The sequence below is a fragment of the Cyprinodon variegatus genome, unplaced genomic scaffold (assembly GCF_000732505.1).
Source record: "Cyprinodon variegatus isolate N-32 unplaced genomic scaffold, C_variegatus-1.0 Scaffold270, whole genome shotgun sequence".
Taxonomy (NCBI): domain Eukaryota; kingdom Metazoa; phylum Chordata; class Actinopteri; order Cyprinodontiformes; family Cyprinodontidae; genus Cyprinodon; species Cyprinodon variegatus.
The window spans coordinates 762,707-774,747 of NW_015150723.1; the positions used below are offsets into that span (position 1 = coordinate 762,707).

The following is a 12,041-nucleotide window of genomic DNA, read 5'->3' on the forward strand; positions in this document are numbered from 1 at the left end:
ATCCATAGGATCGGGCTACCTATCAGTCTGTTACTATGAGCATCTGGGTTTTCCTTCGATGGTAAACTTTTGGTTTGACAGTTGAACTGTTAAGCTGAACTTGACTGCACAGTTTCATAAGTAGGATCAGTAATTAACTTGAATTTGACATCAGTCTGACTGATCCCTGTTGTGAGCCTCCTATTTCTCTTGGGCCTGTTCTTGAAGCAACTATTGCTTTTACTTTCTCCACTTACTACGGTAACAAAAAATCTTACAAAAGTTTTAAAGAAAAACTTAGCCAGAGGAGAGCATGGCAGAGCCTGCTGTGAGATGAATTAGCTAATAAATGCACGAAATGAAGCCACTGTCAAGAAAAAAAAATTGTAATAAACCAAAATTAAGGCCAGTAGTTTCTCTACTTTTGATTCTGTCGATATGAAGACTTGAGTACATTGTTTTTCTGGTAGGCTTTTTGACTATTGCACTAAAAATAAACACAAATATTCTAAATTTGTGACAAGTTACATTTTATAACGGGGATCAGTTGAACCGGAAGCGAGTGAGCCAAAGGTTCCTTGTTCTGTGCAGACTGTAATAACTGGAATTGGGAGGAATTTCTACACAATCTTTGCCGTTTATATAATGCAAATGGTTTGTTGCATATTTTCAACATTATGCATGAAGGGGTCAAATTAGAACAATATCTTCTGATGTTTTCCACAAGGATAAAGTGAGGATTTGTCATGTTTTATGATTGCATTGTATTTTATCATTATGCACAGCGCTTTGGTCCTGTCGGTGTAAGTTCTTCATAAAATTGGTATGTTGGAAAACATTCCCATTTGACTGGAGTATGAAACTTATTGCATAGGATCCATGAAGCTCCTAACGCACCATTGTTGTGGAGGTCTGTAGCAACCAACTCTTTTCCATCTTTTACAGGTTTGCTACAGGACCCATCATCAGTGGAAGGTTTTTAATAGGTCCATAGCAAATTTCACTGATCAATAGTCATATTAAAATGGTAAATGAGTGGTACATTTCCTAATCCTATTCATATTGAACTTTAAACCTTCAAGAAACCTTTTGGTCAGAATCCCTTATGAAATAAACTGATTATATTTGTAATTTTTGAAATTAGAATTTAAAACAGCTGAACAATATATGGGATAAACTATTAGAACAGCTCAGACAAGCTTTCAGTTTAAGATTTTTTTTCAATGACCATTTGAAAATCGCTTTTAAAAAAAGTTGCCATTTGTGTACTTGCTTTTTCAACATTGATAATTAAAAGTCTTTAATCAGAGAATAAAGCCTAAACCCAATGGATTTCTTTTTACACAAACATACAGAATAAAAACTCTTTACATGTAATTTCTGCTTTTTTCAAAATGTCTTCACACATTTCGTTTCAGAAAGGTCTCCAAAGTTTTTTTAGTTCAGGATTTCAAACTCAAAAATCCAATGATGAGAACTTGATGGCATGATAAGAAACCATATGGCTCGACTCAGAAGTCTCGACTCGGGCACGTCTGATAAGTTTGGGACCAACAATCCGATGTTATTAAAACATTCCTTACAATCGCTGCGCTGCATAAATGAAGAGGCATAAACAGTGGTCTTGATGAATTTTAATTACATCAAATGGAGACATGTAAAAGTGGAAAAAGGAGAAAAAACATTGGGTCTCATTGTCACCATCATGTTGAACACAACAGAAATGTAGTGTGCAGGTCACCTCCATCCCAGGTAGACTGGAGCAGTTTGTGATTTCTGTACGTTAGAGCAGGAGAGGAACTATGACTGATTACCAAGGGGTTAACTGTATACGATGGAGGATTTTAGAAGAGAAAAAAGGTGTTTCGGGTCACAAACCGTCTCCTAGGTGACCTGAACATTCCCGGGATCAGTCTCTTTCTCTCAAATCAAACAACCTTAAGTGTCATGGCTTTATGTCCCACTGTGTTTCAAAACTTCACAATCCTCCTCCTTGATTGGATAAAGAAAGTGGAATGATTGATTGCTCCATGCAGACTGTGATTCTTCAGTCCAAAACAGAAGCTTTTTTTTGTGCAGACATGCTTCACATTGTTTTTGTGGTCTTCCTGTTTAAACTATGTAGTGATGGCTTCAGGCTTGAAGGATGCGTAGATCTGGGAAGGAGTCCTGGATCAGGGTTGAGATTTCCTTTTTGGCTGTTGTGTTAACATTGGCACTTCAATCAGACTAGTGCACATTAGAGATCTGCCACATTGGTTTAAAATGGCAGAATAATCTGTCACAGTCTTTAAGGGGTAAAATGTCAAAGCGATATTTTTTACTTTACTGTAGCTTCCTTGATTCAAGGAAAAAGAAAACAGAGAAGGAAGCCACTTTTTTCACTAAAGTGTCCTGAATCTCCTAAATAAAAAGTTGAATCTGGGACAAACAATCTTTTCTCACTGTAGACGGCTGCAGCTTAGCTCTACAAAGCTCCAGACACACAGCTCCAAGGCCTTTCTCTGAGTGCCAAACAAGCAAAGAGGAGTGCAAAGAATTGGAAAAAAAGAAAGATCACTGGTTAGAAAAAAAAAAGAAAAATCTACAGTCAAATAGAACAAAACATACTTTTTACTGCATTAAAACATGGTTGCAACAAGGGGAGAAAGAGAAGCAGCAGCCAGCCTGGGTCTACATGCAAAAGGGGAAGGATCCAGCATTACAGCAAAGCCATGCAGCAGTGAGAAGCAGCCTGATAAAGAGCCAGGAGTCCCATCATTTACACCAACACAGGACACAGCATGGAGGATGGACACTGTGCTTCACTTGGTGAGGAAGACAACAGGCAGAGGAGTAAAATGGACCATATGCCAAGCTGACCGGGTCCCATCAGGACCTGGGAGGAGTTGGGCACCGCAGGAGCAGAAGGGAAAGGGGGCGGGGCTTACAGGGAACAGCTGAGTGAAGCAGGGGGAGCAGTGCACAGCATGATGGGAGACATCTGTTACACGACCACGTTGTAGGGTTTCCATGGTGACAAAACTGACCCACCCTCCCTTCCCGGCCATTTTTTCCATCCCACTCTCTCATTGCTCACTCACCACGCGCTCGCAGCATGGAAGCAGGCAGGCGAGGGTGGCAGGGGCCGAGCTCAGCAGCTTTGCTGCGGCTCCCCGCTCCTGCTTTTAGACTTTCTGCCCTCCAGATCTGTAGGACAAAAGCAATGTTTGTTACATCTCGTAGAAGACTTTCAATAACTTCAGAAATGCACCGACTCGCCATTGGCATAAATAGCAACTAATAAATAAAAAAATCTAACTGCAAAGTTTTAATAAGTTTGGCACGATAAGCAGTGCTTGTCTTTGATTATAAATTACCAACTTTATACAAAACATGGCCGCAATGTGGTAAATAAGGGCAGTATATATATAACAAAAAAATCAAAAAGCAAAAAAAAAAAAAACAATGATACATCCTTCATTGATAAAACAATCCAACACTTGCAGCCTTTATCATCCATATTATATCAAAATCTGCAGAAAAGTGAAAAATGATTTTCACCAAGATGTTCCAACAATCCGGTACCTTCACTGTCAACTTTCACTTGTCCCACTAATGACATCCCAGAGATCATTTTAAGCAAGAACTTCATCCCTTTGTCACCAGCCCCACATGTTAGTTAGAGCCCACCACACCATAATCAGACACCCACCCGATAAAGCCTCCAGTTTACATATATGCACACATTGAAACCAAGAAAGAACCCCAAAAGAAAATACAATGAATGCACAAAACAAACCGTGCAACAAAACAAAAAAAAAAGCTTAAAATCCATTTTGATTCTCAAGATCAAAATCAACGTTTGAAATCAGGCTGACAGAACAAAGCCATGCAACTTAGTGAACAATGCAGAACAACAGACCATGAAAAAACATTTAGATTAAATAATACCATAAAGTGGGAGGTGAGTTTAGAACAGGACAAACTGAGACAGTTACTTGTGACAGAAAAAGGTTTTGCTGATCTAAATGGATCTTTCCCAAAGTATCAGCCAATTCAGGCCTCACATCTGGAAATATAACTGGATATTTGCAGTATTACAATTTCAGCAGAGGGAAAAAACAGAAAAGGCCTTTGGATGGAAAATTTTAAGTCCCAACTCAAAAACGGGGTAAAAGAAAAGAGAAAAACCAAAGCATTCAGCACCATGAAAAACAGAAAATAACCTTAATGCACCGAATCAAAAGATAGTGCTGCGATGAATACATGCAGGAAAGAGGTTTGTTCATCAATGATCTCATTCTCCAGCTCTTAGGGGCTGTGATCATCACGTCAGGAAGCTTCGGGTGAATCAAACACAGCCGTATTCATACCACAGAGACTGGTTCTCCTCTGGGCTCAGTGTCTGCTCTGAATTGGCGATCCTGTTGGGATCCATACCATCATTACATTCTGCCAGGCTGCCTGAGCTGGATCTCATCTGGCCATTGGACTGGCAGTGTGGGCTCTGGTTCAGCCCCGGATGAGGTTGGCTCTTATTTGGGGCTGGGGGACCACTGATGTTGCTGACTAGGGTGGGGTTCAGCGACAGGAAGGGGAGATTTTCTGCTGACTCACTAAAGATGGAGTCCATGAACACTGACTCTACAGTGAAGGAGGGGCCGAGGAAAGACTCGAAGCTGTCGAGGTCGGGGTCCTCTGAGCTGCTGCAGGGTAAGCTGACAGATTTGGGCATTGGGGAGGTGGCGGAGAGGGGTCCTTTCAAAGAGGTGCTGTTGGGGTAGTACTCACTGGGTTTCGGCTGCGAGCGTACTCCAGCCTTGGGGGAGGGGACGTGAGGAGAAGCATCAACAGACACAGGCTGACGGTGGTCTTTGGACAGCAGGTCGTGGATGCTGGTGCGCCTTGTGGTACCTTCAGCTGTGGAGATGACGCTGCTGGCCCGTGGAAGCGTGGAGGAGGCAGAGTCCAGGCGTTCGCAGACGGACGTGGCTTTCCCCTGGGAGGAGAGGCTGGAGCGAATGGGGGCGGAGCCTTTGACGCGGGTGCTCTCAGCTTTCCTCAGGCTCGGGCGCCCGGGTTGTCCTGAGGATTTCAGAGACCGGTCGGTGCTGACTGGTGCCGCTTTGCCACTGCTGGAGCGTAAAATGCCTCGGCCCTTAGTAGACGAGCGATCTTTCTGAGCGTGCTCAGAAGAAGTGGAGAGGCGAGGAGAGTCGACAGTGAGGTTCTCCTGACTGCCAGACTACAGAGGAAAGAAGAAAATGTATCAAGACGACACCTACATGCAATCAAAAAACGGGTGGAACAAAAAAAAATATGTTTCTGTAGAAACCTGCTGCTGCTTTTAAAAATATTTGGTCACAAGTATCAGAAGGTGAAATCAGACCGTTTGTCATTTAGGTCTGACTGACATGATAGCAAATAAAAAAGAAATGTTAAACCTGAATTTCTCTTTAAAATCTTAAACTAAAATGTATGATTGGAGAAAATTTTAAACACAATGTTTACCTGCAGAGCTTTCTAGACTAAACTCAAATCAGCTCAATAAAACAATCTGTCTGTATTCTGCAACTAAGGCAAAAGCTGGGGAATCATTATTTATATGCCTTGACTGCACATCTGCAGATAGATACAAATGCACTTATTTCTATTTTTAGATGTTTACAAGTCAATACACTGTATTCATATACCCTAAATGTAGAAAAAAAACCGTTATGACCTGATGCATTTTTAGTTTTAATCAGTGCTTTTGATTCAACAAGAAAATGACTAAAGGCAATCTTACAATCTTCAGCATCAGTGAAGAAGTGATGCCAAGTGATGCTTTTAACCTTCTGACCCCAGTCTGGGGTTCTTTATTAAATTAAAGCAATAACAGGACATTAACCTTTATTTTGCCATGATTTTGCAGAAATAAAACAAGATTGTTTTAAATATTGAAGATAGTTGAGCTGCTTTATAAATTACCCCTCAGTCTTCATTGATTGGTACTTAATGGATGTCAATAAGCCATCATTCAGGTTAGTAATCAGGGATTTATAACATTTACTGCAAAATTATAATAAGGGCGGCAACAAACTTATTTTGCAAATCGATTCATCTGTCGATCATAATTTTTTTGATTGATAATCCTATAGTCAAAGATTCTAAAAAAGATACTTTTTACAAAATTACACCAGGTTAAATTAAAACGTTTCCACTTGAGGAGTTCCCTATAAAGTATATTGACAGAGGAAAAAATGTTCTTCATCATAAATGCTAAATTTTTTCAATTTTTATATAATTATGTCTTTAAGTGGGTTGCTCTGTCTGCTAAAGGCATGTTTCAGAATCTATATTCTACGATTAATCGGATTAAATTTCATCAACTAAATTAGTTGACGATTATTTCAATAATCGATAAATCACAATTAATACGATTAATTGTTTCAGCCCTAAAGTAAATTAAAGCTCATAGGCCTGTTCTTACTTCATATTCATACATCGGTTCAAAGGTAGTAAGTAAATAAACAGAATCACAGTGGAAACACAAAAGCCTCTTTGATTTCTGCTTCTAAATTCCCCGTCTCAAACCCCCCAACAAACACACACACACACAAACCCTCCCACCCACTCCTTTATCTTAAAAAACTGCAACATAATCACATTCCAAGCCCTCACCTCTGCAGGATCGATACCCTCGTCCAGGAACTGCTGCAGGGACAGAACCTCACTGGGGGATCCCGTCTTCCTGATCGGAGCCTGGCTAGAGCTGGCCGAGCTGCTGGAAGGTTCCAGTGACCTTCGCAGCTGCAGGGGGCTCTGGTGGGAGGAACGCAGGGCGGCGGTCTGCTGGACAGGGCTGCTGCCGCTGCTGGACCACACCTCCTGGTCCAGGCTCAGACTGAACTCCCCACTGCTCTCACTTTGAGGCCTGCTAAGGCAGCCATTCAGGGTGCCTGTGGAAGGCCAAGGATTTGGTAAAGAGGACAGAAACGTTTTCTTTCTTGATCCTAATTACAGCTTTTTGACAGAATAGTCGTCTTTTTTTTTAAACTGTGTCCACCCACAGACAAAAACTACAACCTTTATCCTTCAAATTAGAAAAGGTCAGTGTCCTCTGATCATATGGTTTGAACAGAAACAAAAACCAAGAGGTTAAGAGGTTAGTGGAGGTGGCTAAAAATGGAGGAAAATGGAGCAGCATACCTTTGCCCTCCAGGGGAGAAGTGAGGTGTGAATTATTGTTACTATTGCTACTTGTGGTCCTGTTGCTATGAAGACTTGAGGGTCTGGAGGCTGGGTAGAGGACAAGAGGGGAGGCGAACACACGTTCAGTTAGGATTTACACAAGCTTACATTTATCCCCCGACATGCAGTGAAACAAGGAGAAACATGCAGGTGCACGTCAACAGGCCGACAGAGCGTCACCTGCTGGGACGGCAGATGGCTCATGTCAGGCTGAGGGACAGGAAGGGTGGCTGAGCGCCAGCCTCAAGAAGACAAAGAAACCACTGATGGAGATGGAAGGAACACCATAAAAATCAACCCACTCTATTTAAGATGAGAGGAAAATCAGAGCAAGTCTGTTAGTATAAAAAAATAAATAAATAAATGACGTGAAATGGACCGAGTTAAAGGAAGCAAAGAGGGGGATTAGTCCATTTTAATCTGTGCTCCCCTACTCCCACAGGGGTTAGTTTAAAAAGGAAACCAGTGCAGGTGAAATGAGCTCAGACTAAGTTTCATCATACCAAATTAGAGGTAATCTCAACACTTAGAAACCCATTATTACAGGTGTTACTCTGAGAAAAACAGCCCTTTCATTGAGCCCCACAAGTGACAGCCTGTGCACAGTAAATGGCACTTACTACAGATGCTACAGGGCACTCTGCACATTGCCCTCAGCTCAAGAGGACGATACAAAGCAATGCCTAATAAAACACACACATACACATAATGCAGCACATCCACACGGTGGAATCTAAAATTCTTAATGCTCATAAAAGTTCTTAACATTCACTAATGCTAGGAAACAAAACAGACAAGTGTTTCAGAAATCAATAGATACTTCAGACAGAGACCTAATGCATCAGAACTAATGTACAGGGTAGGACCGGACCTCCATTTCCTCAATGCCATTATAAGAAAGTGGGAACTCTGTCTCAAAGGATTACATTTTATTTTATAAATGCTTTATGCAAAGTTGTCTGAAAGAAATGAGCAGTGCTATAGTAAAGCATTCAACTCATTTAATGAAACAAAATTAGCCAGTTAAGTTCAGATTAAATGTGGTTTGATGCAAGAATAAATACAATTCTGAAAAAATGTGAAAACAAATCAGTTTTTTCTCTAAAACTATATTGAAAATTGAGAATGTTCTAGCTATTTTAGGTGTAAATAATGTGTGATAGCAGTTTGGATGCTGTGTACAAACTGTGTCAGCCATATTTTAGCAGCAAAGGGCTGATTAATCTGGCGGGTGATTAGATGTCCTGGACAAAATTCAAAGGCCTAAATAAGAGACAGTTTCACTTTTTACCCTTTTTACTTAAATTCCTTTCAGTCGGGAGACCGGGCTTAATAAAGGCAACGTTTCTGCAGATGACCTCCTTTTTTTCTTGATTCCACAGCTATTCACTTCTCACATCTGAACATCCTTTATCCTGCTTTCATGTCAGTCTTACCTTGACTCTTGGGGTCATCTGAGGAACCGGCAACATCCTCACATGAGGCATTGTCTGTGGAGACAGACTAAAAGTTAGCCATTTGAAGAGGCAGCGAGGGTTTAAAAAGAAAAAAACAAACAGAAACTCAAAAGCTGTGAGAAGCTATTTAAAACCAAAGAACCATGCCGGCTGAGAGAATACATCTTAAAACATCTGACCTCAACATGCTGGATCTGAATATGTTGCTGCCTACTGTAAATATAACTGCTTTTTTAGTATGCCAACCCTACTGATAGCTAATATTAGATACTAAAGAAGTTTCAAATAAAGCTGCAAATGATTTTTTTTTTTAAGTTCCTTCCTCTTTACATTGGTTGGTCCTGTAAGGTGATATGATGCTGTTTGTGCCACATATATAAATAAGGACAACCCACTACGGGAAGGCAAAGGACATTTATAAGTGCATGTTTATATTTTACAGTCATAAAGAACAACTATAAAAGGCTCAGTGAGTATTTTAGGTTCAAATACTTCACTAAAAATAACATCTAAATATCATAGGTTAATTTTCCTACCTTTGACCTGGAGGCGGAGCTTAGCTCTGCCGTGCCTAGCTGATGGCAGCGTTAGTGCAGCGCAGTCGATAGCATTGGTGGATAAGGCGAGCTCCTTCATTCGCTGCCCGCTGCGCCTGCTGCTTCCCGTCATGCCAGAGTCCCCTGCTTCAGGTTCGTCTAGGTTCTCCGTGCTGCCCGTCCACTGTGAGGCAGAAACACCCGCCACTGCCATCTTCTCCAGCAAGTCGTTCATGGCTGAGTGTCCAGATAGAAATAAAAAGATGTCACAAATAGCAACTTAGAATCATTGAAATGGTTACACTTGAAAGGACCCTTTAATATGAAATAATCTCAATCATCGTTTCTCTTTCTAAATCTTTAAAAATAACTAAGTTTTCCTTCCCGTTAGGCTGAAAGTGATTAAGAAATGAGCCGGTAATAAATGACAATGCAGCAATCAAAGCTGTGATGCAACTTGCTTGTAAAAAACACTTCTACGTATAAATGTTTGGGTTTCATTTTAGTTTTGCTTGGTATATTTAATTATAACGGTGTTCTAAACAAAAAAAGAGTAGCACAATCTAGAAAAGTTAATTTAATTAAAATAAATAATTTAAAAGTACTTTTTTCCCCCATAAAGACAGTAAAATTGCTTCCTGAAATACTATTTTTTTAAATGTTGTTTTTCACAGTGGAAAGCAATATAGTTGAATCTTTCCAGACCAAGACTAAAGGTTGCAAATAAAGAAGAAAACAGCCGTATTTTGTAGGGGTGCACCGGTTGATCAGTCGGCCAATTTATCTGAGTCAATTTCTTTAATTTTGGGGGATCGTTGATGGACTGACCCTTAAATGTAAAACCTATTGTTTCCAGAGATCTTATCTACCTCTGCACAGGTCTTAAAATGAATGCTCTAAAATTGTATTTATATTAGAGAGCAGTAATTTCAGGTGTTTTTGTTGTTTCACAGGTACTGCTTAATGCCTTTCAGTAACATATTGAAAGACTGAAGGTGTTTTGCGATCTAATAACAACCAACAGTGTTGGTTATTAAAAAAAAATAAAATAAAAAAATCGGTAGGGATCAAAATTGGAATCGTTGCGTCAAGCTTTTTAAAGATCAGTTACCGGCGCAGCCAAAAAGCTGCAATCGCTGCTCTCCTAGTATTTTGCAATAGCCCCTAAACTTGCAAGTATGTTTATTCAAATCAAACAGCATTATAATCTTATAGCACAAAACAACTCTTACAAAAGGCCCATGCAGGCATATACGGCGATTTTACAATCAACCAAAGTGCATAAAGAAGGCAGCAGCAGAACCATCGATCATTCTGGCTCATCTAAACCTTACAGACATTACATATCGTCTTTGTGCACTTTGCTTATTGAGCCATATGCGGCGGTAGAAAGGCATGCAGAGCTGCAAGCAGCAAATGTGAGTCCATGTCAGCAGAATAAGATCTGAAATGCAGCACACTGACAGAAGAAGAGAGAGACAAAGAGTGAGACATAGAGACAACAAAAGGCTCCATTTCAAGTCCTTCATGGTGAGTGCGGTGTTGATCGAGCAGTCGGTGATTCATGCCATATATTGGAAGAAACAACTCAGGCGCATGAAAGGCAACCACAGTCTTCCCTGCTATCTCACTTCAACAGGCTATCTTCCACGCACACAAACACACACAGCCTTTCACTCTGGATGTGCAAAATGAAAATACTGAGCACAAATTAAATCTGCCCAACAAATGCCACAACCTGAAGGCCTTTGTCTGGAAATGCAAAATGTGACAGCACAAGAAATACATCTACGTAAGGAAAAAATAAGACTTTTTTTTTTTTTAGTTTGAGAAGGGAATACATTTATCTGAGAACAAGGTGACACTACACATGGGAGGGCTTCAAATACCTCACAGCAGAAAGTGGAAGCATTCAGCAGAAAAAGTGATGAGAAGTTGGGTTACAAAGAAAAAGAGTCTGGACAACAGATCACTGATGTTATCAGATGCAGAATGGGGGAATGAAGGATACAGAGAATATATAATAACGATTTAAGTCGTTAATGCAGATGTTTCTAACGTAAAATAGAACCTGACAAGCTAATATGTAATATTAAACGTTAATGCCACAGCATCGCAGCCCCACTCTCATCAGTTTGACATCAGTGACCACTCCCTCTCTGTTTCTACTAGAATCACAACAAGAGGCACTGGAAAGGCTACGGTGGCGGCTAACGGAGGTCTTACACATCGAGCGTCGGTAGATGGCCTTGGCTTTGTCTTTGTCCTTGGATCTGTTCCTCATGAAAGGTAACCTTTTTATAGCTGTCGAAGCACAGCCGGAGGCAGACAGACAGACAGACAAGGGGGGGATAGCAATAGAACAAGCCGAGAGAGGTGGAGGAGAGAAAAATAAAGAAAAAAGGAGGGCAAAACAGATGGATGTGGTTAACGTTGGCTCAATCAGAGCCAGGGGAGACATGAACAGAGAGCTTAGCCTCCACTACTAAACATCAGACGTAAAATATTATAAGTCTGGATCAACTGAAGCCTAAACAGATTGACCAGCATCATATATTAAATTCTAAACAAACAGTTTTTATAACAATAGAGCTGATTTTAAAGACTGGAAAAAAAATCTTACAGTACAGGTAAGATTTTTATTTAGCTAGTGTTAGAAAGACGGCGAAAGAATACCACATTAAAGCTGATCACTTATTAAATGCCAGTTTAACATTTCGAGTTTCTTAATTATACATTTCACAAAATAAATATTTACTTTAGGGCAGGCTTGTATAAAAATCAACAAACATTTAAACAAAAATATAAACATGGTATGCAAATACACACACTCACACTGCAGCTGTCAGCACGC

General features: G+C 40.4%; 1 protein-coding gene across 8 annotated transcripts in view; it reads right to left on the bottom strand.

Moving 5' to 3' along the window:
* Nucleotides 1–1,398: 1,398 nt before the first annotated feature.
* The window catches only part of ccdc88a (coiled-coil domain containing 88A), a 66,607-nt gene continuing 55,964 nt past the window's right edge, over nucleotides 1,399–12,041 (bottom strand). Inside the window, exons 31-39 of one of the 8 annotated variants that reach the window (XR_001481452.1) lie at nucleotides 11,414–11,491; nucleotides 9,188–9,424; nucleotides 8,631–8,684; nucleotides 7,815–7,877; nucleotides 7,153–7,242; nucleotides 6,625–6,902; nucleotides 4,753–5,206; nucleotides 3,063–3,168; nucleotides 1,410–2,483 (exon numbers count right to left, since the gene is read on the bottom strand). Coding sequence is in view for 6 of the 8 variants with exons in the window: in XM_015382953.1 (XP_015238439.1) it covers nucleotides 4,313–5,206; nucleotides 6,625–6,902; nucleotides 7,153–7,242; nucleotides 7,815–7,877; nucleotides 8,631–8,684; nucleotides 9,188–9,424; nucleotides 11,414–11,491 (1,694 nt within the window). In the remaining 2 variants the exon portion in view is untranslated. Of the gene's footprint in view, nucleotides 5,207–6,624; nucleotides 6,903–7,152; nucleotides 7,243–7,814; nucleotides 7,878–8,630; nucleotides 8,685–9,187; nucleotides 9,425–11,413; nucleotides 11,492–12,041 lie in introns of all 8 variants that reach the window. The other 7 variants (XR_001481451.1, XM_015382959.1, XM_015382953.1 and 4 more) reach the window with 7 other exon arrangements.